Here is a 24,847-nt window from a genome sequence, read left to right as displayed (position 1 = left end):
AAAAGTGACATTTATCTGAACTAACTTGAGTTGCACTGTAAACAGCTAACTTAAAGTAATACCTGAGCAGAAGTATAGGATAATATTGTATATAATGATGCAACATTAAAGCAGTCACCAAGTAAAATATGTGTTATACATGATTGTTTAAATTTGGCAACGTATTTCAAACAATGTTATCACCAGTATGGAAGTGTTGATATCCCATTACAGTAAAGCATATTGTGAAAAGTCTTTTATTACACATAAAAATTAATAATTTATAAGATTTTCTCTGTATAGACATTCTCTGATCAGAAACACAACATCAAATGTCTTATCCTCTATGTTATTGCATGCACAGAAAAAAAAACATTGATAGCATTGTGCCTATATTTTTTCTGGCATGACTTGTATTAGATTCACCCTTAAGGGTGCTATTGTAATAGAATTAGTTCATTTAAAATTAAAATTGTATCAGCGTAATGATAAAAAAAAAATTATTTACATCAACTACAAAAAAAAAATCAACACATCTCATGACAGGAGGGAATAAGCCTGGATTCTCAAACTTGCAATGCACCATACTGTACATGATGCAATCCCCTGGGAAGGACATGCTTGAACTTGCCATTTTAATTAGCTCTCTGAACATGTAAACATGTAAAAAAAAAAAAAAACACACATAGGGAAATAACACATCTCATGATGCTTTATTCCAAGGCCCATTCCCAAGAGAAATCAAGCTTCTCAAACAACAGTTTCATCACAAAGACCTAATCTGAATTCTGCAGTTGAGCCAATTTATCATAACTGACCTATAGAGTGTTTTTAATGTGAGACACATCACAATTTATATTGTAGATAGTGCTGGGAAACCTGCATGGGTAAGAACTGCAAACTTCTGTTGTAGCATATGTCAGCCCTGAGAGTTAAGATTGTAAATGAATAATGGCTGGTTGTCCCTATGCTGCCAATTAGCACAGACATGCATTGTTATATGGTTAATTGTCTTGCTCCTCTGTGTCTTTTAACATGCTCTCAGGACATGAAGGAGAAAATGAGTGCAAACTAAAGCACCAGCTGTGCATGTAAAAGCCTCTTGATGGCTCATTCAAGGCATCATCAGGCTGCTCTTGCATCAACAATAACCGCATACGGTTGTCTCTGCAGGGGTTGCTTAAACTCTATTTCTTAACTCCACAGGGAAATAGCATTATAATACTTAAGAAGACTGACGTGACGTGTTTCCTTCTTTAGAAACTGAAGACTGACATGTGGAATTTAAGTAAATGGAAATACCACTCAAGTTGAGAATACACACAAGAATTCACATATGTTATTCATGTGACCTAAGGCGGCTCAATTACTATTTATGATGATGAAAAACTTCCCAAAACTAAAGCCTAAAACTAATCTGGAATGCTGTGTTGATGTACAGCTTGGAACACCTTCATTCATATTAAGAAAAACAAAAACAAGGTTAATTTGCAGACTCAATTGTCTGAAATTTGACATCGCAAATGTACAGAAAATCCACTCTAGGTCTAGATCATCCCGCTACAGTCATCTTTTCTTGCTATTTATATATTGAGCTGGAAATCCATGTGGCAAAAACATTACTCCTTTGTTTCTGTCCTTGAAGAAAAAGTGGTGAATATTGTGAAGATGATCAGGATGTCACATTAAAAAGCTGGAATTCAATGGTATTCCCTGTGCTGTGCTGTGCTTGCCCTCTGAGACTATTATTTTGTAGCTTTAATTTTCCAAACTCTGAACACAGCAATGTTGGCCAATGATCTCCAAGGGCATCGAAGACTATAAATTGTATAAAGTGGGCTATTAACGCAACAGACTTTACATGTCATCTGCAACTTTCAGGTGAGCATCATTTCCACTGACATCCAAGAAACAATGGATTATATTTAGGCTATCTGGTTGAATAAGGTGTTCATGTAACTTAATGTGACCAACATGGAAGATTTTTGTTATGTGGTGTGTATTTATAACAGATTTGATTCTCTGTCTGCTTTGCAAAACATGATGCGGTGCAGGCCTTGGTGTCATGGATCTGTGTGTGACCATCAAAGGGGTCTCCTTCCTCTTACAAACAGGTATGGGCATCTTGGGGAACACTGTGGTGCTGATGGCGTATGCCCACATCATTTATACTGAGCCCAAGCTCCTTCCTGTGGACATGATCCTGTGCCACCTGGCCTTTGCCAACCTGATGCTGCTGCTGACCCGCTGCGTCCCCCAGACCATGACTGTGTTTGGGCTGAGGGACCTGCTGAATGATCCGGGCTGCAAGGTCGTGATCTACGCCTACCGTATTGGCCGGGCTTTGTCAGTCTGCATCACCTGCATGCTCAGCGTGTTTCAGGCAGTGACCATCGCCCCTGCTGGGCCCCATTTGTCCAGGCTGAAGCCTGCACTCCCCTCCTTGGTCCTCCCCACCTTTGCAGGACTGTGGCTCCTCAACATGGCCATCTGTATCGCAGCCCCTTTTTTCTCTATGGCTCCACGTAATGGCACCGTCCCTGCCTTTACTCTCAACCTGGGCTTCTGTCATGTGGACTTCAGAGACAACCTGTCCTATGTGATTAATGGGGTGGCAGTCTCTGGAAGGGATTTTGTCTTTGTTGCCCTGATGGTGGGCTCCAGTGGTTACATCCTGTTGCTTCTCCACCGCCACAGCCGCCAGGTGAGAAGCATCCGTCGCTCTCAGGGTGGTGGGGCAGAGACCAGAGCAGCCAAAACAGTGGTCACCCTGGTAGTTCTATATGTGGTCTTCTTTGGGATTGACAACGTGATCTGGATCTACATGCTCACGGTGGCCAAGGTGTCACCGGTTGTGGCTGATATGCGAGTGTTCTTCTCCTCCTGTTATGCCTCTCTCAGCCCCTACTTTATCATTTCCTCTAACAAGAAGGTCAAGGCGAAGATCGCGTGTGCAGCTGAGCAAGACCAACCATCAGCGGACACTCAGGAGTCGAATGACAAATGACTCTTTCACCATCTTGACAGGCTGTCAACCGATCAGACCATGTCATTTTGAACACTGGTGCACGGATCACTGTCATTTAGCTAAGCAATGGACCCTTTAGAAAGTAGTATCTTGTAATGGTGTTACAGGGGGTTTTCTGATATATACAGTATATTTCCATCAAAATCATAAATATAGTGGTGTATGTAACTGCAGCGTGGTCATTCTGTATACCAGCAGCAAAACACATTGTCTTCATCTTCATCTTCATCATCAGTAGAGCTGACACAATTAGTCAATCAGAAAATTATTGAGGATCAATACCATCAAGCATTTTGATTATCAATTAATAGTTATGGTCATATTCCAGCTCCTTAATTATGGTATTGAGTATTTTCACGATGTTGTTTGTGTTTTGTGATTATAAATTTAATATTTTTCGTTTTTTGGACTGTTGGTAGCCACGAAACAAGCCATGTGAAGGTGTCACCTTGGCCTTTAGGCAAATGTGATAAGCATTTTTCACTATATTTTGACCAATTAATCAAGAAAATAATCGGCAGATTAATCGATAATAAAAAATAATAATGATTAGTTGAAGCGCTATAGTCATCACTATCTCATCTCTATCGGTCTTTATCATACTTCTCTCTGATTGGCTGAAATGTTAGCCAGATTTACATGTATTTTTTTCGTCCTGAGTAAAGCCTCTCAGGCAGCACTTTCCCTCCATTACTGCGCTGTAGGCTTTCACAGTCAACTGTTTACGTGAAAATGTAGAGGTTAAATTGTTGATGTGATGTTCTGGGTAATGGTAGCAGTTTATTTTCTAACAATCTTACCCAAGAGAGAAGGCTTTAGAGCACAGACGCAGCCCGGGTGAGCACAAACGCTGCCTGAAAAACATCGCTCAGGGAAAAAACATCATAAGTAAAATCACAAATCCCGGAAAAGGGAAGCGGAAGATTGAGCCAAATGTTAAACAAAAGTGAAGTTAGTGAGATTCAGAATACCAGAAGTAAACATATCGGTAATTAGCCATATACGTATGAAGAAAATCGTCTATAAATGCAACATTTGTAAGATTTTATTCGCGTCAAAAAGTGTCAGTTGAGGTGAAGCACACAGCGGCTAACCAGTAGTTAGCCCCATCTGACAACAAGACGCTGCAACGCCCCTGAAACTGATGACAAAAAAGTATTTATCGACCAGTCATCGTTTTTGTGATGATTACCTAAAAGTGTCTTCCAATTTGTGCCAAAACGAGCCGTACTTTCTCATTTCAGGTAAGTTAACTACCGTTACTTTGATTACTTGCTAACGGGGGAAGCTAACGGTTACCGTTTGCTACCGTTTACCTTTTTAAGATTTTTCTTCAGGTTACTTAACAGCTATGTTGTTGCAGCTACGTGTAACATGTAGTCTCCTTTGTTGAGTATAGTTTTTTTTTTATGTTATATGTTATGTCAGTGTGGCTGTGCTTCTTTCTGTTTAGTGAACAAAACTGGATTTCTGCCCAGTCCTCCTCTCCCTTTCCTGTGCTCTCTGTGAAATGACCTGACTCTGGGTTCACTGGTTCCAGCATCAAATGACAATGGCCAGAATAGCCTGGTATCAAGAGAAGGTAAGACCGGTGGAAACATAGGAGGATATTTACTATGCCTACTGCCGGGGCGGTGAAATTTTTTGCCTCACTGCGATTTTTAAAAATCAGTTTTACGAGCCCAACCCCAGTTCATCTGATGTGCATATACTGCCAATATGTTCCGATGCCTGGCACAAGTCAATACGTGTCTTGAACACGACCTGTTTGACATGTCTGGAAATCAGTGCAGTGCAAAAGAAAGTTGTTTTTTTTTCTGTTGCTGAACTTGCAATATTTGTTTAACAAAGAAAACACTTTTGGAGCTGCAGGTGTGTACTCATCCTGCAAGGGAAGATAAATAGTCTCAAGTTGCTCAAGTAAAAGATTGTTGAGCAATGTGGGAGATTTTTGTTAAAGCTTTTAAACTCCTTTGTCTAGATTATTGCTGCAAACAGATAAGCAATAATATAAAAGACCCTATCTGAACTGCTTCAATCATACTGTAGATTTGAGCTGCTATGAGCAGAGGGCCACTGAGGGAAACAGAGAGGTAAAAGCACGTACAACCGTGTGTTGAATGCGATGCTCCTGTAAAGTAACTTTATAATATATCTTTTTAATTTGCTGCAGCAAAGTGTTTTTATTGCCTGAACTCAAAGTCTCTCCATTTCTCTCTCTCTCTCTCTCTGTTTTGACCTTGATAGTCTCTCTGTGTGTGTCTGATAAAACAGCTCATAGATTTTACACTTGCTTTTCTCAGATGTTAAATTTTAAATGCAGTTTTCTGTGCTGCAGTGGTCAGTCATCAGGTGCTGCAGCTATTCCTATACATTTCCATTCCCTCCTCCCATATTTTGCACAGGAAAACAGTAATAGTTCATAAATAGGGGCTGTAAATTCTTAGTAAAATCCTCTGTGGTGCTTAATTTAAAGGATTTTAAGTGATGTTGTTGTTACAGATCGGGGCCTACGATCAACAAGTCTGGGAGAAGTCTCTGGGGCAGGCGGATCTGAATGTAAGACACTTAAAAAATCTCTGCAAAGAAATCAATGTTTTTGTATTTATGCTGTGCATTATTACTAAATCGAAGTACTCCCTGTCATTCATGTAGGGTTTGGACAGCAAACCAAAAAAGACAGGTCACATCAAGTCAGACCTCATCGATGTCGATTTAGTAAGAGGTGAGAGTGAACGAAGAGTAGTTCTCCACCTGTCGTGACTTTGTTTAGTAGCAAATACATTCGCCAACATCTGCAAACATACAGCAAAACAGTGAATTGTCTGCCTCCTCTGTGATATCAATTCACCTCACGCATGAGCTATATAAGCCCATATTTCCTGTAATGTTCCATTTGTATGTTTTGTTTACTTCAGTCAAATTTCCCGTCTTGCTTCAATGCAAGTAAAATAACATGAAAGTCTACATATTTCAGTCTTCATGGTCATATTTACAATAGTTTCAACGAACCTGTGTAAGAGAGATGGTCTCATTCCTCCCCACAGGATCCACATTCAGCAAAGCCAAACCAGAGAGTCCCTGGACAGCTCTGACTCGTAAAGGTCTGGTCCGAGTGCTGCTGTTCCCGTTCTTCTTCCAGTGGTGGATCCATGTGACCTCCAAGTCCATCTCCTCATGTATCCTCGTGCTCTACTTCATGCAAGGTTTGATCACCATTTCTAAGTTTCATTCACACTTGTGCTGAAAATTTAAATACGTTAAATTTGATCGGCCCTAAATTTGACTATTAGTTTAAACATTTACATAAAGACACATGAATCGGGGTGCAAGTACAGGGTAGAGGATACACGTTGTATACATAGTGTAAGTGAGAGTTTAAGGTAAAGTTGACTCCTAATGTTATGTCTTGACATTTTTCATTCAGCTCTGCTCATTCTTGTCTTTTTCTGAAGATGTCATTAAAACATCTCTTGGAAAAGAGGTTAGGAAGGAAAAAACATCTCCTAACAAGCCAAATCTGTGATGCTTTTAGCAAGCATGCATGTGATTTAACAACCATGACATGCACATTTAGTTATGGTTTTAAAACTAACTAATAAAGTAGAAAGAGAAGCTGCACACTTTAAACAGAGCAGTTCCTTAAAAATACTTTTATTGCAACAGTGATGTTTTGAGTGTGTGTAGTTCTTCAAATAATACCTCAGACTATATATAAAGAGATTAAAACATTACTACTGCTGCCGCTCTTGCAGTAAAAGTCCTTCAAACAGGTGCTAAATGATTTGTAGATTTTCTAAAGGAAATAAATATATCATGGTTCTTGATATATTCAGTGGGCAGGATGCTGTTCAAATTCTATGTTTTTCCAATTTTACTTAAATATAAATAATTAAAAACATTCATACAGCTTTAATCCTTGCAGTGTCTCCATTTGTCAGTTTACATAATAAATATCCCATCACAGCTGAGCAACACAGAAAGACCTCATTTAGAAGGCATAAATTCTGTTATAATGTCTCCCCTGAGAGACCCGTTTTGTTTGCTGTTGCCAAATGTTTTGCTCCCCTCAGTGGCAGCAGTGGTGCTGTACTTGGAGGTCCCTGGGGCGAGTGCCAGCGAGGTGTTCGGGCCCATGTGTCTGATGCTGCTGCTGGGTACTGTGCACTGCCAGATTGTGTCGACTGAGTCCAGCCGGTGGCCCTCAGGCAGTCCAGCTGCCAGCAGCACCTCCACCAGCCCTGCACGCAGAAGGAGGTGGTTCTCTCATTGTTAGGCACTACACATTTGCTTTCACTAACACACTCTCACCTTCTTGGCACATGCGTAAACTCCTACATCAAGCACACAAGATAGACCCAAAGACTTTTAATCAACTTCTGCTATAAAGCATCTCTGGTATTTTTAATAATGCTGCCACTCCTGTGATTTTAGCTGATTTTACAGTGTCTGCTGTACCTACCATCTCTTGTCTTTCTGTCTCCTTCAGGCCAAGGAAGGGCAGAGGGCAGAAAAAAACTGAAGAGAAGAATGACAGCGGGGACACAGAACAGCAGGGGCCCTGGCAGTTTGAAGAAAGCCAGCGATTATACAGAAACGAGGAGAGGAGGGTACAGTCTCACTAGTCAATCTCAGTGCCGCCGAATGAAACAAACTTGTCAGTCACATGCTGTGAATCGTAGATTTTAAATGTCGTTCTCGACAGTTAAAACAACTGCTGGTTTTTAATATCTTCAAAAGTGTTTTTTTGTTTGCTGTGTCATCTTTTGAAAGACAGATTGACTCAAATATTAATATATCTCAGTGTTGGCTGATAAATGGCACCAATATAGCAAAGATAAAGACGAACACCTATGTCTTTAATGAAGTTCATGACTCCGCGACTGTGATTAGAGCTTATAATAAATATTAGAACCTTTATAAAGCTAGTACTTACTTACAGTGTTGTTGTATTGGAATTCAGTAGATTCTCAGATGGTTTTGCTATTTTGTCAACCTCCTGTCGTCCAAAATAGTGTTCATAGCTGTTCTAGCCTCAAGGTCTTTCTACTCTAACTGCTGGTTTGAACAACATGTACATCTCAGCAACTTTTTTTATTAAGTAGGTCTGTTGGCCTGCTGGGAGATGTGTAGGACAATGGAAATTTAAAAAAAAATGTTGGACTAGAAAAACAAAATGTCATTCAACTTTTGGAAAAGACATTTTAAGTGTTGATATGTAGTTTATTAATTTCATGACCATTTCTTTAAGAGTTACAGCTAATTTGAAAAAAGCATCAATAATAAACAGGCTTGAGACACATTTGTAAAGGTTGCATCATATAACACCATAGTATAGTCTTGAAAATCTGTCATATTTGTGCACATTTTGGAGTATATTTGTAAGAAATACGTGTCTCTTGATATTCTCTCGCAGAACAAAAGAAAGTCAGGGTTTGGCGCATCAGACGAGCTGTCGAGTGAGGAAGAGGAGATGATGCAACCAGTGGAAGTGATTCGTCCACTACCTCATCAAGAGAGACACCCTGCTACAACCCAGCCAGCATCTGCACCATCTGTTAGAAATAGAAATATAAAGTCAAGCCCCAAAGCCACAATAAGACCTCAGGTAGACCTTAATGTTTCACTGTATGTTAATAGTACAAACAGATAAAACTAGAGAAAGATATGTAATTTCCATATGTTGTGTTTTTCTTTTTTTTTTAATGGTGTTTGGAAAAAAGGAAGGGAGCGGGGCTTCCATCAAGATGAAACCACGTGAGGTGGAGCGTCTCAGGCCGAGCGTGGGCTCCCGTCCAGCCTCTGACACTGATGACACGATGTGGGAGGAGCTTCTCCAAGGACCTGACTCCGCCTCCACGGGGAGCAGTGACAGCGAGGGGAACGGGAGGTACAACGCCGGCATGACCCTCCCGCAAACCATCACTCCGAGTAGTGATGATGAGAGCCTGCAGCAAGGAATCACGGGAGTAAGATCACCAGAAATCTTTAATAATCACCTTCAACTTGTTTTGTCTTTGGATTTACAATCAATCTTCTTTAAAAAAAAAAAAAAGAGAGAGAGAAAATCTCAGAAGATGTTATTAAATTCAAAGGAGATACAACTTGTTGCTGGCATGATTTTGTGTTTCAGATTCATAATCCTCTCCCATAATCAGATTTTAGCTCATTTTTTACACATAGAAACCACCAAATAATTGAATGTTATCGATTGTGTTTGATTGCAGCACCAGCTGTCTTGGCTTCAGGCGTGTCACCCATCCAAGGACCGTGTCAGCGCTATAATATGGGAGCAGGGCGAGTGTAAAAAAGCAGACATGTCAGTGTTGGAGATCAGTGGGATCATCCTTACACGGGTACATATTTTCTTTTTTTATGTCAGAGTAGATTTTCAGGATAAAGACTGTTGTCTTGTATTAAACAGCTTGTGCAGCATAATACAGGTGTTTGAAAGCAAACTATTGTCACAGCTGAAGCACTGCAGTGCTGACTTTTAAATACATAAATAAATATTGTAATTACAAAGTCTGCAATCTTGAAAGACAAACTAAAGCGGATAAAGATAAAAATAGGATGTCACATTTTACAGGATAATGTCACGATACAGGTTTAATTATCACTCCATACAGATGTAGCAACTGCTAACAGTCCATAACATTGTCTTTATTCAGTTGCCAATAACAAGAAAGGATGCATGTGAAAACATCACTGTGATCTCAACTTGCTTTCTGCAGCACTTCTCTCATTCTCCATGTGGTCGGGGGGCCAGAGTGACACAGAGTTCGGAGTTGGTCTATGCTAACAAAGAGACGGAGACAGAAACTGTTTTACAAAAGGGCTTCTCTCTGTCAGCAGCACGCCACTCATGGGTTCCTGTCTCTACTCTCTTCCTCTTCTCTTTGTCTCCCTGACAATCTACCCTCTGACAGGCTCATTTAAGATAAGACCCACCCTCTTGCTGTTTGACAACAAATCAATCTGACAAATGACAACCCTGTGACCGTGACAATGACCAAGATACCGAGTTGTTCTGTGGAACATTCAGGTGACTGACAGACATAATCACTTGTAGACAACTGCAAAATTATACACAGTCTACCCAGCCTGACTGACTGAGTAGTCAAGAAACACTTTTAGACTGATACTTCCATCAGCATAAAAACGTCTCAGTGTGACAAGATGTGTCCATCTGTCTCCATCTTTGTCTCTCTCTTGTCTCTTGTTGACAGGTGAAGTTAGTGGAGCAGGGTATGGGTTACCTCATGTTTGGTGGGCTGGTGACCGCAACACTGGCGTTGCTTCCCTTCGCCTTCCACTTGGCTCAGCATCTGGACAGGTCCAACGTCAGCTCCCTGTCCCCGACGGAACTGTTAGAAATGGCGGTGGGGCCGCCTGATGCCCAGGCTTACATCTTCTTCTTCATCACGACAGTGCAAAGAGTCTGTCTCACAGGACTGTTCTTCTTCATGATGTGTGTGGCTGAGAGAACATACAAACAGGTGAGCGGTGACTTTGTTTTGTATGAAGAGCTGATAGGATGATAATCATATAAGCACTAAGAGCTGATACTTTCAAAACTGTTTAGACTTCATGGATCATTTCTATTATTAAAAAAGATTCACAATGCTTAAATAAATCCAGATACTCACACTCATTCCATCCATTCATTCACTCGAGTTCCTTCTTTGCAGGACTAATGAACTCTGTCAAGTGTTTTGCATGTGTAACAATGTACGTCCATGTTTTCCCAACAGAGACTCTTATTCGCCAAGTATTTCAGTCACCTCACTTCAGCTCGCAAGGCCAAGAAATCTGAGGTCCCTCATTTCAGACTGAAGAAGGTGCAGAACATAAAGATGTGGTTGTCGCTACGCTCCTTTCTCAGGGTTTGTATTCTCCTGCTGTTACAAACATTCCCCTTGTGAATTTATTACTGTACATTGTTTCACCACTAGAGGGTTGTCATGGACTTGCCTTTTGTCTGTAACAGCGTGTCGCTTGTTCATTGCAGAGACGAGGGCCGCAGCGATCCGTCGATGTCATTGTCTCCACTATCTTCCTTTTAGCGCTTTCCATTTCATTCATCATTTGTGCCCAGGTCAGTCATATCTGCTGGAACAGATCGGGTCTGTTTAGAGAACATTAAATAATGTTGTGCAGACAGCAACCTGGATCAAGATAAAAACACAAACTCAAATAAAAAGCAAAGTGCCGCCGGAGTATAAAGACTGTTGGTTTTGCTCTACCACAGCTTCTTCACAGCCACAAGACATTCCTAGAGTCTCTGACAAACTGGGAGCTGCTGGTGTGGTGCTCCTCCCTCATCCTCTTTCTGTTGCGGCTGGCCACGCTGGGCTCAGAGACCAACTACAAATACAGTAACTCCTCAGTGCTGCTCACTGAGCAGGTAGGTTTGTAAAACACATGTTTTTTTCAGTGGGTTCCCTCTGACATTACACTGTCAGCTGATTCAGTTAGTATCAAATTATAATTTAATGCAGGCTTAAATAAATTACTGTAAAATCATGTAAAACTTTTCTTGGTTTCAGATCAACTTGTATCTGAAGATGGAGAAAAAGCCCAATAAGAAAGAAGAACTCAACATCGTTAACAATGTTTTGAAACTAGCTACAAAACTGATGAAGGTAAGCATGAATATAACTTTGCTGTTTTACTGCCTGGTTTCCCAGTTGAAAATGAAATTATCTCATACAGTTATGTTGTTATTACTGTCAATTTGCTTTGGGATTTATCCCCCAAATTCTCTGTCTTAAGTGTCTCTGAGTGTAATGTAATGAACATTTAGCACATTTTAATAAGTTGAATTCACTCTAGATTTGATTAAGCACATATTTTAGAGTTTTGACAATCAAGTTTTTGCCCAGATCCTAAACCAGGTCATCTAAGTATTAACAACTACAAAGTCTTGACCCTATATTTATACCTTACTGCATAATACAGCTGCACAGTGCATGTAATAAGCTCATTAATGTAAAGCTACTCCAAATGTCCTGTGTAACAGTTGTCCATTTGTAGTTTTTAATTCAAGAAAATTGCAAAATAAACAAAAAATATAAGATTGCTCTTACAAATACAAAAAGAATCTCAAAAGAATAACATTTAAATTACAGTTCCACATAAAAATGATGCTTTATGTTGGTGTGAGCTGAACAGTGTATTCCCTCCTCCCTCCTCCAGGAGCTGGATACTCCATTCAGACTTCTGGGTCTGACCGTGAACCCTCTGATCTATAACATCACCAGAGTGGTCATCCTCTCCGCCGTGTCCGCCGTGGTCAGCGACGTACTCGGCTTCAACATCAGAGTGAGTCTCTCTGCCGTGGAACTGCAATAAAAATAAATCGCTCGAGTGGCCCTTAAATGCTGCTTATGAGATTTTCCATTTATAGTTGCATGTTACCCTCTAGGTGTCGGGGTCGTTAGTAGCCTGATTTTCTTGCTTTGGTCGGGGGCCATCTGGCAGACAAGCTGGCATCGTGCATATTGAGACTTGAAAGGAGAGAAGATGCTTCAACTAAAAAGTGCCTTTCAGTGGTACCTCAAATTATAAGTACTGTACACTGACAAGCATCAACGTTCCCTCAGTAAAGACAGTGATTCTCCCCAAAGTTAAAAAAATCTGAACCTCTAAAGCTGACTAATTAATCACAACTTGTCATTTATACATTTCTGCTGGAGACGGATTAAACAGAAGAGATATATCACATGTTAATTAGTGAGCTTTAGAGCTTATGGTAGTGGTATTTTTTAATATTTAGTGACAGATGTACCAATGTAGGCAATGGTGCACTGTGATTATGTGTTTGTGTTCTGTAAAATGTCTGTGAACTTTCTCTAATTAAAGTTTTATCTCCTCTGTTTATTTCCCCCAGCTGTGGAAGATCAAGTCTTAATGTGAATACAGCGAAAACCACTAAACAGTCGGACACACGGAGACCAGAAGCTCCCTGTGTCTGCTACAGACAGCCTCTCATCTACAAAAAGTGTGCAAACCTACTGACAGTGTATTCAATGTTTGTGCCTTCCAACTGTCTCTGAGTTTCATCTGTCGGTCATAAGCCTGAGGTGCTCTGACAATCGCTCACACACCATTACTGGCTGCTCAGCTGGTGTATCAACACACAGTTTCCATCAGCCACTAACCCAGTGCCTAACCTTTGACCCCTGAATGTTCCTCAGTATGTGGTTAAATATAGCAGCGAGGCTTCTGTGGCATCTTGATTCCTAAGTGTGTCTTGTACAGATGTTTGGACACAAAAGTGAGATGTAAATTAGTTAATGTCAATAATGTAGATAGTTTTATTTAGTCTTATTCACTGATGTTTCTCATCAGTGTAGTACAATTAACTGTAAAACAAGATATGTGTTATCAAAGCCAGTAAATCAAACTGGGTGACCGGCTGTATTAAATTAATTTCCATAGGACTCAACCCTGATTTCAACCTTTTTGTACAATTTAAAGAGGAAACATTGTAAGTTGCAAGATTGTCTTTATTTATTTGGCGTTCTGTTTTAGCGCTTAAACTTGTATCATGACTCTTTGACCACTATCTGCCTTTTTGTATTGCGGACCATTGTCGAATAAAATAACTATGCAAAGAGGGTATAGTTATGCTTAAAGGAAATGTTTGATAGAGGTGAATAAAACATGTTTTTCATCCATATATGTTTACATCAGTTTTTATCATGCTTCTCACATTACACGCTGGTTTGTACATAGACTTCTGCAGAGCTCTTGTGTTTTTGTATTCAGGGACTTTCCATTAGTGGTAATGGGCTGTGAATTGACGCATGCTACATCTATTATCAACGTTACGGTAAGGAAAAAAATGACGTAGAGGCACACCTCCAACTTGGAAGGACACCAGCCGGCCGAGGCACCTCCGCGCCAAGGACAGGCCGACCACACTGGCTCCTCCGGCCGCAGCTGCGGACGCAAATTCACGGTCCGGCTTGATCTGGAGATCGCTGCGGGCTCGGTGTCCGACGGCGTCCGCTGAGACATTTCTGGCTGTCAAGACTCCTCTTTTGCCCCCTGACTAGGTAAAAAAAAAAAAAAAAATGAATAAAACAGCTGAATGTGATGCTGTGACAATGCGTGCTGTATGGATTGTGTTTCATGTGGATTATGTTATTAAATGTCATCTCTGATTTAGTGTTGCATCGCCTGTCTTGCTCATACTCATATGCGGCTTTGTAAATATTGCGCGTTATGCCAAGGTGCGTGTTTTTTTGTTTTTTTTTTCCTTTCATGAATGAACAGATGATGTGGCAGCGTCTTCTCTCCTCATTCTTGGAGTGCAGTCGATGTTGCCAGGGATACATACATATCTATATCCATAACACGTTTTTTGTTTTTTGGGGGTTTTTTTGTTTTTTTTTATAGAAAAGCCACAGATTTGTGCGCAAGATCCAGTTCTGTCAGACGCATAATGGAGAGATAACACGCTGCATGTATGTTTGATGTCTCTTGTTTCAGACCAGCTTGGACAATGTCCCTCTGAGAGAGGGAGAGTTGATTTTGACTTAAAGGCTCAAACAAGGCTTTCAACATGTCCAGCACTCAGAGAGACAATGGTTCTGCAAACTCAGCAGAAGCCAAGAAAACAGACCTGAGAATGAATGAGAAGAAATGCTGTAAGTAAAGTCCAAGCCTCCCCACAATTAGATTTGTTCTTCTGCATGGCTGCTTTAAGGGACCCACAGGTGCACTTGTAACATAAGATCTTTGTGTACTGACTTCACAAGTTGTTGCTAAATCACATCTGTGAGTGACTCAGCAGCTCCTTTATTTAGGCTCCAATATATGAAAGACAGTTTCCACAAGAGTGAAACTCTCTAGGGAAATAATAACATAAAGTATGACCAGTTGATACAAAAATACACAGTGTGACCCCTTCTGTGGTTTGGCACTTCCACTGTTATTAGGAAAATGACTCTTTTCTCCCAGGACATTTCTTCTTCTCATTATCCCTTTGATCCCAATACAAAGATTACATTATTTTTGTCTAAAAAGAGAATTATTCTTGTCCAGCTCACACACGGCCCAGTTGTCATGTTGTCTTAATGTCAAAATGAACTTTTGATGCAGTGTTTTCATTGGTTATGTTGAAATACAGCCTGACTTTCCACTGAGATTGTACAAGACGCAGTAAATTTACATCTGCTTAATTTTACTAGTCTCCACATAACTTATTACTTTGTTTCTGTCTTTTTTTTTTTAAATGCAGGTGATTAACATCGGCCGGCCAGACATTATTTTCATCCAACTCTGTATTACTTTTAGCTATGTGCATAACTAATATAAGTCTGTCTCCTGTGTAGCATGGGCTTCCTATATGACAAATTCTCCAACAATGATCGTAATGATAGGCCTGCCTGCGAGAGGGAAGACCTACATGTCAAAGAAACTCACACGTTACCTCAATTGGATAGGAGTCCCAACCAAAGGTAGAACATGTGACACATGTGAAAAATCCTTTATTTCCTTCTCAGTGTCCTTCAATTTAACCCAACTGTACATCTGGAAAATGTTTAGCGGAAGAAAAGGTTACTCAGAAGTTTACTTTGTCTTATTTCAAATGGCAGTACAGTATGTTGTGGTCTACAAACTGTATTACTTTATTTAGCAGTTTATTTAAAGGACATTCAAACAAGCTTATAGATATCTGGAGAAGAATTTGTTGTTATATTTAGAGCTTGGCTTTGGTCCAAAACAAATAAATTGGCAATCATTTGTTACTGTTGGCTTTAACCTGCTTGGAGTATAAAATGGATGAGAGTTATGAAATCAGAGCGTAGTGATAGTGTGATATTGTATATTACATTTATATATTTGTATTTGATATACAGTAAATACATTTGAATATACATGTACACCATAACATCCCTGGAAAGTATTTGAAAGAGTATCTCAGAAAAGGCGGCTTAACTTAGGAGCGGTTGAATTATAGTCGTTACAATTGCTTGTAAGATCTTTATAAACCTATTTGACTAATGACAGGGCAGAGTTTTAATGTCATTTGGTCATTTTGCAGTGTTTAACTTGGGCGTGTACCGCAGAGAGGCTGTCAGAGCTTATAAGTCCTATGATTTCTTCCGCCACGACAACGAGGAGGCCATGAAAATAAGGAAGTAAGTTTTCCACTTGTACAGTCATTATACAGGACGTTCATATATCATCACACATCATCATCACATATCACCTATCTAACAGTACGGGAAGCAGTAGCATCCCTTCTCTACGAGTGTCTCCCATTTCTCCCAGTCAACATGGGTCTGTTTGGTATTCTACAGCCTCCACTCCTGCATCAGTGACAAAGCTGTTTTTGGGCCAACGGTTTTTACTCAGCCTGGGTCAGCACAGTGCTTATCCTACCTTAGACTGGTATTGATCTGTAGTTCATGTGCACACACTGAAACATGGCAAGGTATTACCACCGAATCTTTGTGGTTACCAGGTTTGCATTCAGATCAAGTGTTAATCAGTGCTGAGCTCTCCAAAAAGATGAATAAAGAATATAACTGTCTCTTAACCTCATATCTTGTCCAGCTGTTGTAAGTGAAAGGTTGCTTGTGGTGCACAGCTATTATGAAAATCGTGACAGGCTTTTGACAGCTTCTCAGTGTTGAATTCTGACCTAGATATTAAAACAAGCTGCCGCTGTCACTCCGAAACTGATTCAAGCCCTCCAGGGTGTTGCATGAGTATCCAACCTGGGTCAAACAGAAGCTCTAAATAGGCTTCAAAAAGTTTGTCTTTTCACTTTTTGAAGTAGCAGCTGGGAGGAGTTAAAGGCATAGATCGACATTTTGTGAAATACACTTTAATGCTTTCTTGCAGAGATTAGAAGAGATTGATGTCACTCTCAAATAGTAGAGTGGTATCAATCTTCTCATCTTACTGTTGGCAAGAAGGCTTATTTAATGGGAACATTTAGACTTGGCACAATGTTGTGTTGTTCTGTTCAGTAAATCCCACTCATCTGCTCTCCAGTTACACTAAAACAACCAAAATATATCACTTTTCTACCAAAGAAATAGTCCTGATCAGGTCTATGGATCATTGTAACCACTGCTACTGTAAAACATCGTCAGAATCAAGGACTTCAATACAAACTGCAATATAATACTTGTAATACTGTTTAATTAGTTACATTTTCCATCACATACAATACACACATGATGTAAATTTCAGTGAATAAGAGCAAACAGAGGCTCTAAGACTATTGCCGTGTTTCCTTTCTCTCCTGCAGGCAGTGCGCTCTGGTAGCTCTGCAGGATGTGAGGGCGTACCTGACGGTGGAGGGAGGTCAGATTGCAGTGAGTCCTCTCTCTGCCTCTCTGTCCATCTGTCTCTCTTGTCTGTGCCCGTGTGTCTCTGTATCGGCTCATTCACAAAAGCTTTCAAATATCCGGATCAGAAACACATCTGGCATAAGGACAGTCTTAATCCGGAACTGTCCTAAAAACATTTCATCATAAATCATGGAAATATTTTCTTTATGTTTTAGGTTTTTGATGCAACAAACACAACAAGAGAGCGGCGAGATCTTATTCAAGCTTTTGTGAAGGAGAATGCATTCAAGGTGAGTTTTTTTTCAAAATGTATGTCATCGTTTGTTATTTTACCTGTTCTTTCTTGGGCTTTGGTGGAAAATGGACTTTGATATTTAAACATACATGTCTTTATTTAAAGTGAGTCTTCATAACTTTTGCTGAACAGCGGCCACAGTGGCCACAAGTGGTACTTAGAAGAAAGCGGCACATTGAATTCTTTTAGGCAGCTACTTTGCTGCTGTGTATCTGTGATATACTTAAGTGTAGTCTAACAGGAGTATAAGTCGAAAAAGATTCATAAAGTCAGTGAACATGCTCATTAATGTCAGTTACAAAGTGTTAATCTAAAATTTGCTAACCTTAGCCACCATAAGCTAATGACGATACCAGATCAATTAAGACTGTAGTGGCAAAACATTTTGATGTACTAGACAACAATGCATTATGGCATCAACTTTTCTTTTGCATGAAGCTGATTTACTTCATCAGAAACTAGTAAGTCTTGCTGGTTTTTGAAGATTCATGATTTTTCATGCAAAAGTAGATTTAGATATACAACACACACTTTCTTGCTGCCAGTGGTATGCTATTCTACTGTTTGACAGTTTGCAGATGACTGCTAGCTAGCAAACATGTAAACAGTGCAGGTTTCATGAGGAAGAAAATGCACTCAACATGTTTTTTAGGTGTCTAGAATACACACAGTGTGTTTTTGTGTTCAACTTTGAATGCAAACATAACTTTGCTTACAAGAAAACTCCACAGCGTATCTTTAATCTCTGTCTAGGAAACTGCATGATGGTGTGTTGTGTTGTGGTTTCAGTAAGCTTCAGCATATTTTCTTCTCTAACTGAGCGGCTCTCTCTCTCTATAACAGGTGTTCTTTGTGGAGTCTGTGTGTGACGACCCAGAAGTCATTGCTGCAAACATTCTGGTATGACCTTATGTAACCTATGGGACTTTAAGGTTTGACTATGACTTATTGTCTGGGTCAAACCCATAATCTATTAATATCCACGCTCTCGACAGTGTTATGTAATGCTTGCTCACATTGTTTGAATGTGTTGAATAACTGTGACAGGAAGTGAAAGTGTCAAGTCCAGATTACCCCGAGAGGCACAGAGAGAGAGTCATGGATGACTTCCTCAAACGAATCGAGTGCTACAAGGTTACTTACCAACCATTAGATCCTGATGATTATGACAAGTAAGACTTGATCAAATCTTACTGCTTCTCTTTATGGATGTTATAGAAAAAAAATCCATTATTACCCTCATTTATTACTGGATCACTCCATTACTTGTAAACCAAGCAGTTATTGTCACATAATGTTTTTTGGGGAACTACAGCTTGCAATTCAGAAAATAAACACTAGATGGTGACAGTAAGCAACCATTTGAGTCACCGACATGATTCATTGGCACCTGCAGGGACCTGTCTTTTATCAAGGTGATGAATGTGGGCCGGCGTTTTTTGGTGAACCGGGTGCAGGACTACATCCAGAGCAAGATTGTCTACTACCTCATGAACATCCATGTGCACTCTCACTCCATCTACCTGTGTCGGCACGGAGAGAGCAACCACAACGTCGAAGGCCGCATCGGAGGAGACTCAGAACTTTCTCCTCGCGGCAAACAGGTACGATTTTATTAATCTTCATTTTATGAACTGCAAAGCCAGTGTCTTCTCAAAACCCAATTACAAACCTCTCTCAGGGAGATGTAACTGAAATATTATGAACACCTGAGTCCTGACCTTTATCACATTTAATCGCCTCCATTTCCCATTTTCTTGTCTCTATCAACTGAACATGAATCTAACAAAGCTTGAAATGCCATGAAAATGATTGATGCATAAATGATGAACAGATGATGATTGGAAACCTCTCTCTGTCTCTCTCACATCCCAGTTTGCACATGCTCTGCGCAATTTCATTGAGGAGCACAATCTGTCAGATTTGAAGGTGTGGACAAGCCAACTGAGAAGAACCATCCAGACAGCGGAGGAGCTGGGTGTTCCTTATGAGCAGTGGAAGATACTCAACGAGATCGATGCTGTCAGTACCCTGACGTCCCACATTTCACTTGTGGTTACACTATGAAAAAAAAAGGAATGAAAAGTTTCTCTCGATTTGTCACATCACTGCTTGATTAACCATGCATTGATCAAGATTATTTTTTCTAGCCAGTGTCATGGTGACAACAGTGCAGCAGAGCAGTAAATATAACTTTTTAACTAGAAACTTTCTCCAGCTGATTCTGGAGGATGTCTGTGTACTCTCAAGGACATCTGGGCAAAATAAACCCTCAAAGATTTTATATTTATATGGCTTTTATTTATGACTTTAATCTTTATTATAGTTTTGTGTTATTATTATTAATAGTATTATACATGTGTTGAATAATATCATATAACCTTGAGATATGATCGTTAAGGTTTGTTTCAGGACTTAAACAGTCCTCTAAAGGGCAGTTTAGTGGGAAAAGCGGAAATGAAGTATAATGTTTCCTGACAAAACATCTGGCTTGTAAGTATCTAAAAAAATTAGATTGTGAAATGTTGTAATTTTTACCAAATGAACCAAATGAAATCGGTGATGCCTACATTGAAATTGTTACAGAATTCTGAACATTAGGATTGATTAGATGAATATTTAAATTCAGCGGTAAGGAGAGATTGAGTGTAGGACCAGACAACCTTCAACATCCTGAAATGTGGATAGCCAAATTGGCAAAACAACAATGTTTGCCATCCAATGATAGCGTCATCATCAATTATCAAACTCTCAAGATTTGTTTTGAGGATTTTTTTTTATCTGTTGTTCAAGATAAAAGCAGATATTATTTTATCAAGTAACTTAAAAAAAGACTCTGGTAAGAAAATGAAAGGCCTGGAAAAAAACAAAGTACTACTGGTTTTATGGTTTTATCAACTCTTTGTTGGCTATAAGCAAATTGTGCATTCATGGTATTGAAGCTTTTTTTTTTTTTTTTACATATAAGTTGAATGTTTTGTCATCCTTTTCCAGGGTGTGTGTGAGGAGATGAGCTATGAGATGATCCAGAACACATTCCCTGAAGAGTTTGCTTTGAGGGACCAGGACAAGTACCACTATCGCTACCCAGGGGGAGAGGTGACCCAACCCACTCCACCCCTTGCACCGTTTTGCACAATTACCTTTTTTTTTTTAAAAAAAAATTCTTAGTCAGCGGTCTAGTCAGGCTAAAACTTTGGACAATTCATTTCATCAGACCAGCAGTTTTCTTCAACAGCAATTATTTCATCCCTCTTTCAGTGTTGTTGCAGATCCTTTTAGCTACCATTAGAAGTTGTAATCATGGATTACTTTACACTCTTTTAAGAAAAGCCCTCTATAGTGGGGCTCAATTTGTCTCTTACGGTTCTCTAGTCTTACCAGGATCTTGTTCAGCGTTTGGAGCCAGTCATCATGGAGTTAGAGAGACAAGGCAACGTGTTGGTCATCTGCCACCAGGCTGTGATGCGCTGTCTGCTCGCTTACTTCCTGGACAAAAGTGCAGGTATTAAAACAAGATGTACATCTATTCAGTACACACACAGCACAAGGTAGAAGCTGATATGTTATATTCTCTTTTTCATCTCACCCCAGAAGATCTACCCTACCTGAAATGTCCGCTTCACACAGTGCTCAAACTCACTCCTGTTGCGTATGGTAGGTCGTTACCTTAGAGGAAGCTTGAATTTACTCCATCTCATAGTTTCATTTTTAAAAAAATGATTCTATGTTTTTTTTTCTCTAGGTTGTAAAGTGGAAATGTTTTATCTTAATGTGGAGGCAGTAAACACACATCGAGACCGACCTCTTGTAAGTTGCTCTGAATTGTGCTGAATAAAATTAATTTCTGCATTAATGTACATTCAGCATTGTTCAGTTAAATCTGACTGTATGTGCAAAATATTTGTTTATTGTTCACTTTCATTGTAATCACTTACATCGAAAATCTAAAGTGTCTTATCTAATCTAAAGTCTGACAAGCTGTTGTTTGTTGTGTCTGCTAGTTCAAGGCAATTGTGATGCAATCAATCTTCATCCCCTCCCTGTATGTGAGGCTTTGCTTTCTTGACTCCTCTCCTTATATCCCTGTTTTGTTATTGTTCCTTTAATCTTTAACCTTAACTAATCAGCAAAGCTTGACCTGTGAGCTACTGAATGTTAAGTGAGTTTTTTTATTTTTTACTTTTTATAATATTTTACCTTGATGGAAGCCGTGGCTGATCATGCTACCCTGCTTGGCTGATATAATCATTACCACTGCTCTGGTTGCATCTTGATATTATGCTCAAAGATTATGTACATACTTTATGAAAGGCTTACATATTTGAGCTTTGAAATATAGCACACCTAAATCTTTTTCCTGTTACAAAGTTTACTATCTTGATTGAAGCAGGTGCTAATCTGTCTGCCCTGTGCGATCAGGGTTTGAACTGTTACTGTTCATTACTGTTGTGTGTCGTGTGGTGGAGTAACATGGTTGGAAAAAGGCTTTAGTTGTCTTAACCTGTTGCTGTGGATCCACGTGGAGAAGACAGCAAGTTTGCTTGGCTGTGTCTGGTCAGGTGTCCCAGCTGTTGTGTGTTCGCAGATCTTTTTCCTTAACACTTGCGGTATTTCCCCTCATCTCCTACCAGGGTAAAATCCCGAAGGACTCTGCTCTCATACTGCGGCGGAATAGTTACACTCCCTTGTGCAGTCACGACCAGGTCAAGCGTCCCAGGCTCTACAGCGCGGGCAACCAGCCCTGGCTACCGCTTGCCCCCACCCCACCGGCTCTGATGCCAGAGGGACGGCAAAGCCAAGTTAGTGACAGAATCATAGGCTCCCTCTCTAAATCAGTCACCGTCAGCTGTAATCAGTCACCTCCCACCCCAGTTGTAACCCTGTGTTTGGCATTCCCTCGCCTCAGTTTTGGATCCTCTCGATGATTTAGTGTCTGTGTTGAAAAATGACGTACATGGAGTCCATCTCTTTCTCTCTTTCTCTTTCTCTCCCAGGGCATGTTTTGAGTTCTGAATTGGGGACTTCCCTCTTTTAATGTTGTGGCTGTCTGTTCTCAAAGCCAGACGTTTGTTTTGCATGACCTCTGCTTCACCACTGGGCTGTCTCCAGCTTGAATATGCAGAAAAGCATGCCTACTCTTTTTCTGAGGAAAGCTCCTTATGAGTCGTCCTCCTGGGATACAAAAGACACACAAACATCTTAAAGATATCTCATACTGTATTTTGTTGCAAGTCATAAAAATGTACACTCATAGTACACATCATAATCTGCACATAACCATTATAAACCCAAAGTGATGATTCCATTTAATAAAGTTAAAACAATTTGAGAACATTTGTTTCCCCCTAACAATACAGGTATTCTCATTATAAAGGTTGTGACAAACATTCAGATCTAGAAATTTTTAAAATGCATATTCATATTTGTACGTGTTGTGTTTGTTGGCCTTGCCTTGTGGGTACATTGCTTCAGCCCTTCTCCACATTTCTATCTATCTCTCTCTTTCTCCACTTTTCTCCAAACCTGTCTTACAGCCTCGGATAGGAATCGGTTGTCTGTGAGTATTTTGGAGACTTATATGTTGCCAGCCCTTCATTTTCTTTCCCATAATTCAACTCATGTCATAGTAATCCATGCCAATATGTTATCACAGTGGTGTTTCTTTTTATGGTTTTTCAGTCTTTGGGTTTCTCTAACCTTTCATCACCTTTGCACTTTGAAATTAGAGCGGTTATCAGCCTCGTTTCATCTCAGCGGCCTTATCAACAACACTCTATCATACTGTTTGATGACAGTATTTGTTACATAACTAGACATATTTCACAATATGTAATAAAATGGAAAAGAAGTAGCCATACTATTGATATATTAAGTATTGATTTCCTTTTTATTGCATCAAATTAAATGTACTAGATTATAATTTGGAGCTAATCATACATAGGGTCAGAATGTGATTAATAATTAATCACTTTTTGAGAGTGTGCTAAAGAAGAGTCTCCACTGATGTGGCTGTTTTACCACACTTCACATAATGACCTAATTTTTCAAATAGGATCTTAAGACCCCTGGGCCGACTGGGAAGCTATTAGTTTCCTCGAATAGGATTTGCTGCTATAAGGCATTAATTTGTGAATGTCAGTGATATTTTCTTTTTCTTGAAGGAGTCCCTGTGCGAAGGAATCGACTTTGACAGTCCAGAAGAAACTAGTGGCTGTGTCCGCTTCTGAGTGAAGATGAAAGCCTCTTTCGTCATGGCACAACAGCTCTAAAGAATCAAAAGATCTAAAGAAAAGTTTTTTTGATTTTATTTTTTAAAAGCAGATTAAATGTAGGATGAAGTCAAAGAACTTTTTCTGGACACAAGGTCATTTTTGGTCCTATTTATCTCAACCTCTTTGTTTGTCTCTGCATGCTGAGGCTTTGAAGTGGAAGTCTTATCATTAGTGTCATAAACACTTCCTGCATGTGCAGTAAAATCAGTTGTTCAACCAACAGAACATACTGTATTTCAGTGCTGGCAAAGAATCCTCATTGTGGATTGTACAATGCCTTACTGACCTTCATATATATTGATAGAATTAGGTGCTCTGTATGCCACTGAATGTAATAAGAACAAGTTATGCATTATTATGATGAAAATTAGTTTTCACTGTTCATAGGACAAATAGAAAATGTTATAAAGTAGATGCTGTAAAAATATTTTTATAATACAAATCCATTCATCTGCACTATCTGTACTTGTGATTCTTATCAAATGTAATTATAAGCCATCATCTGTTATGTTATATTAGTGATTTAGTTGACATTTGAAAGTAGGTACTGTAGACGATCAAGGACTGAAGAATGTTAAAATAATGTATCAACTTCCTTTGTACTGTTTCAGAAGCATTTTATGTTTCATGTGTTGTTAACAAATATACTTCATATTGCTGGATATACTGCATATCAACAACAGATAAACCACCACAAAAAAACAACATGCTTTTCTGTCAGATGCTGCAATTTGCAAATCTAATGTTTTAAGGTGTCACCTGTGTTCATATTATCATGCTGTCTAAATATTTGTTTTAATTACTTCTTGAAAATGTGTCTTTCTTTTGTCCCTTACATCCTCCTTACATCAGCCATTTCTGACTCAAAAGATCCTTTATTTCATTGAGTAATGAAATGGACAGAGGTATGAGTTTTCAGGACAATATGATGTTTGACTGTTGATAAGTTCAT

The 24,847-nt window shown here is 39.5% G+C and overlaps 3 protein-coding genes across 7 annotated transcripts; all 3 read left to right on the top strand.

The window, feature by feature from the left end:
• Positions 1-1,940: 1,940 nt before the first annotated feature.
• LOC137182243 (olfactory receptor class A-like protein 1) lies at positions 1,941-3,196 on the top strand. Its single transcript, XM_067588571.1, has one exon. It carries the CDS (start codon positions 2,045-2,047, stop codon positions 2,984-2,986), a length of 942 nt encoding a protein of 313 aa, XP_067444672.1. The 5' UTR covers positions 1,941-2,044; the 3' UTR covers positions 2,987-3,196.
• A 630-nt stretch (positions 3,197-3,826) lies between these two features.
• phtf1 (putative homeodomain transcription factor 1) lies at positions 3,827-13,689 on the top strand. The gene is made up of 17 exons (XM_067586550.1): positions 3,827-4,251; positions 4,461-4,589; positions 5,510-5,566; positions 5,663-5,732; positions 6,055-6,213; positions 7,081-7,264; positions 7,497-7,617; positions 8,424-8,615; positions 8,731-8,976; positions 9,235-9,363; positions 10,237-10,506; positions 10,762-10,893; positions 11,019-11,105; positions 11,259-11,414; positions 11,557-11,652; positions 12,206-12,331; positions 12,900-13,689. Exons 2-17 carry the CDS (start codon positions 4,554-4,556, stop codon positions 12,918-12,920), a joined length of 2,082 nt encoding a protein of 693 aa, XP_067442651.1. The 5' UTR covers positions 3,827-4,251; positions 4,461-4,553; the 3' UTR covers positions 12,921-13,689.
• A 126-nt stretch (positions 13,690-13,815) lies between these two features.
• pfkfb2b (6-phosphofructo-2-kinase/fructose-2,6-biphosphatase 2b) lies at positions 13,816-24,750 on the top strand. 5 transcript variants are annotated; one of them, XM_067586552.1, is made up of 17 exons: positions 13,816-14,070; positions 14,507-14,664; positions 15,352-15,477; positions 16,065-16,161; positions 17,283-17,349; positions 17,541-17,615; positions 18,464-18,520; positions 18,668-18,792; positions 19,017-19,224; positions 19,496-19,642; positions 20,615-20,719; positions 20,996-21,125; positions 21,215-21,277; positions 21,366-21,430; positions 22,255-22,422; positions 23,158-23,180; positions 23,785-24,750. In XM_067586552.1, the coding sequence occupies exons 2-17, from the start codon at positions 14,580-14,582 to the stop codon at positions 23,852-23,854; spliced, it is 1,611 nt and encodes a 536-aa protein (XP_067442653.1). In that variant the 5' UTR covers positions 13,816-14,070; positions 14,507-14,579; the 3' UTR covers positions 23,855-24,750. The 5 variants fall into 5 exon arrangements, 4 of the variants coding, with proteins under 4 accessions (XP_067442653.1, XP_067442654.1, XP_067442655.1 ...); XR_010928118.1 differs by having other exon boundaries at positions 22,255-23,180; XM_067586553.1 differs by lacking the exon at positions 23,158-23,180.
• Positions 24,751-24,847: the final 97 nt, after the last annotated feature.

This window comes from Thunnus thynnus, chromosome 4 (genome assembly GCF_963924715.1).
Source record: "Thunnus thynnus chromosome 4, fThuThy2.1, whole genome shotgun sequence".
Lineage (NCBI taxonomy): Eukaryota > Metazoa > Chordata > Actinopteri > Scombriformes > Scombridae > Thunnus > Thunnus thynnus.
This window is presented reverse-complemented; position numbering and strand designations above follow the sequence as displayed.

Excerpts from the sequence above, each read along its gene's own strand:
- phtf1 (XM_067586550.1), top strand. The coding sequence starts at position 4,554 with ATGACAATGGCCAGAATAGCCTGGTATCAAGAGAAG. Across the intron at positions 5,733-6,054 it reads CGATGTCGATTTAGTAAGAG|GATCCACATTCAGCAAAGCC; the intron begins GTGAGAGTGAAC and ends TCCTCCCCACAG. Across the intron at positions 10,507-10,761 it reads CTGAGAGAACATACAAACAG|AGACTCTTATTCGCCAAGTA; the intron begins GTGAGCGGTGAC and ends TTTTCCCAACAG.
- pfkfb2b (XM_067586551.1), top strand. The coding sequence starts at position 14,580 with ATGTCCAGCACTCAGAGAGACAATGGTTCTGCAAACTCAGCAGAAGCC. Across the intron at positions 17,616-18,463 it reads TGAAGGAGAATGCATTCAAG|GTGTTCTTTGTGGAGTCTGT; the intron begins GTGAGTTTTTTT and ends TCTCTATAACAG. Across the intron at positions 19,225-19,495 it reads TTTCTCCTCGCGGCAAACAG|TTTGCACATGCTCTGCGCAA; the intron begins GTACGATTTTAT and ends CTCACATCCCAG.
- LOC137182243 (XM_067588571.1), top strand. The coding sequence starts at position 2,045 with ATGGATCTGTGTGTGACCATCAAAGGGGTCTCCTTCCTCTTACAAACA.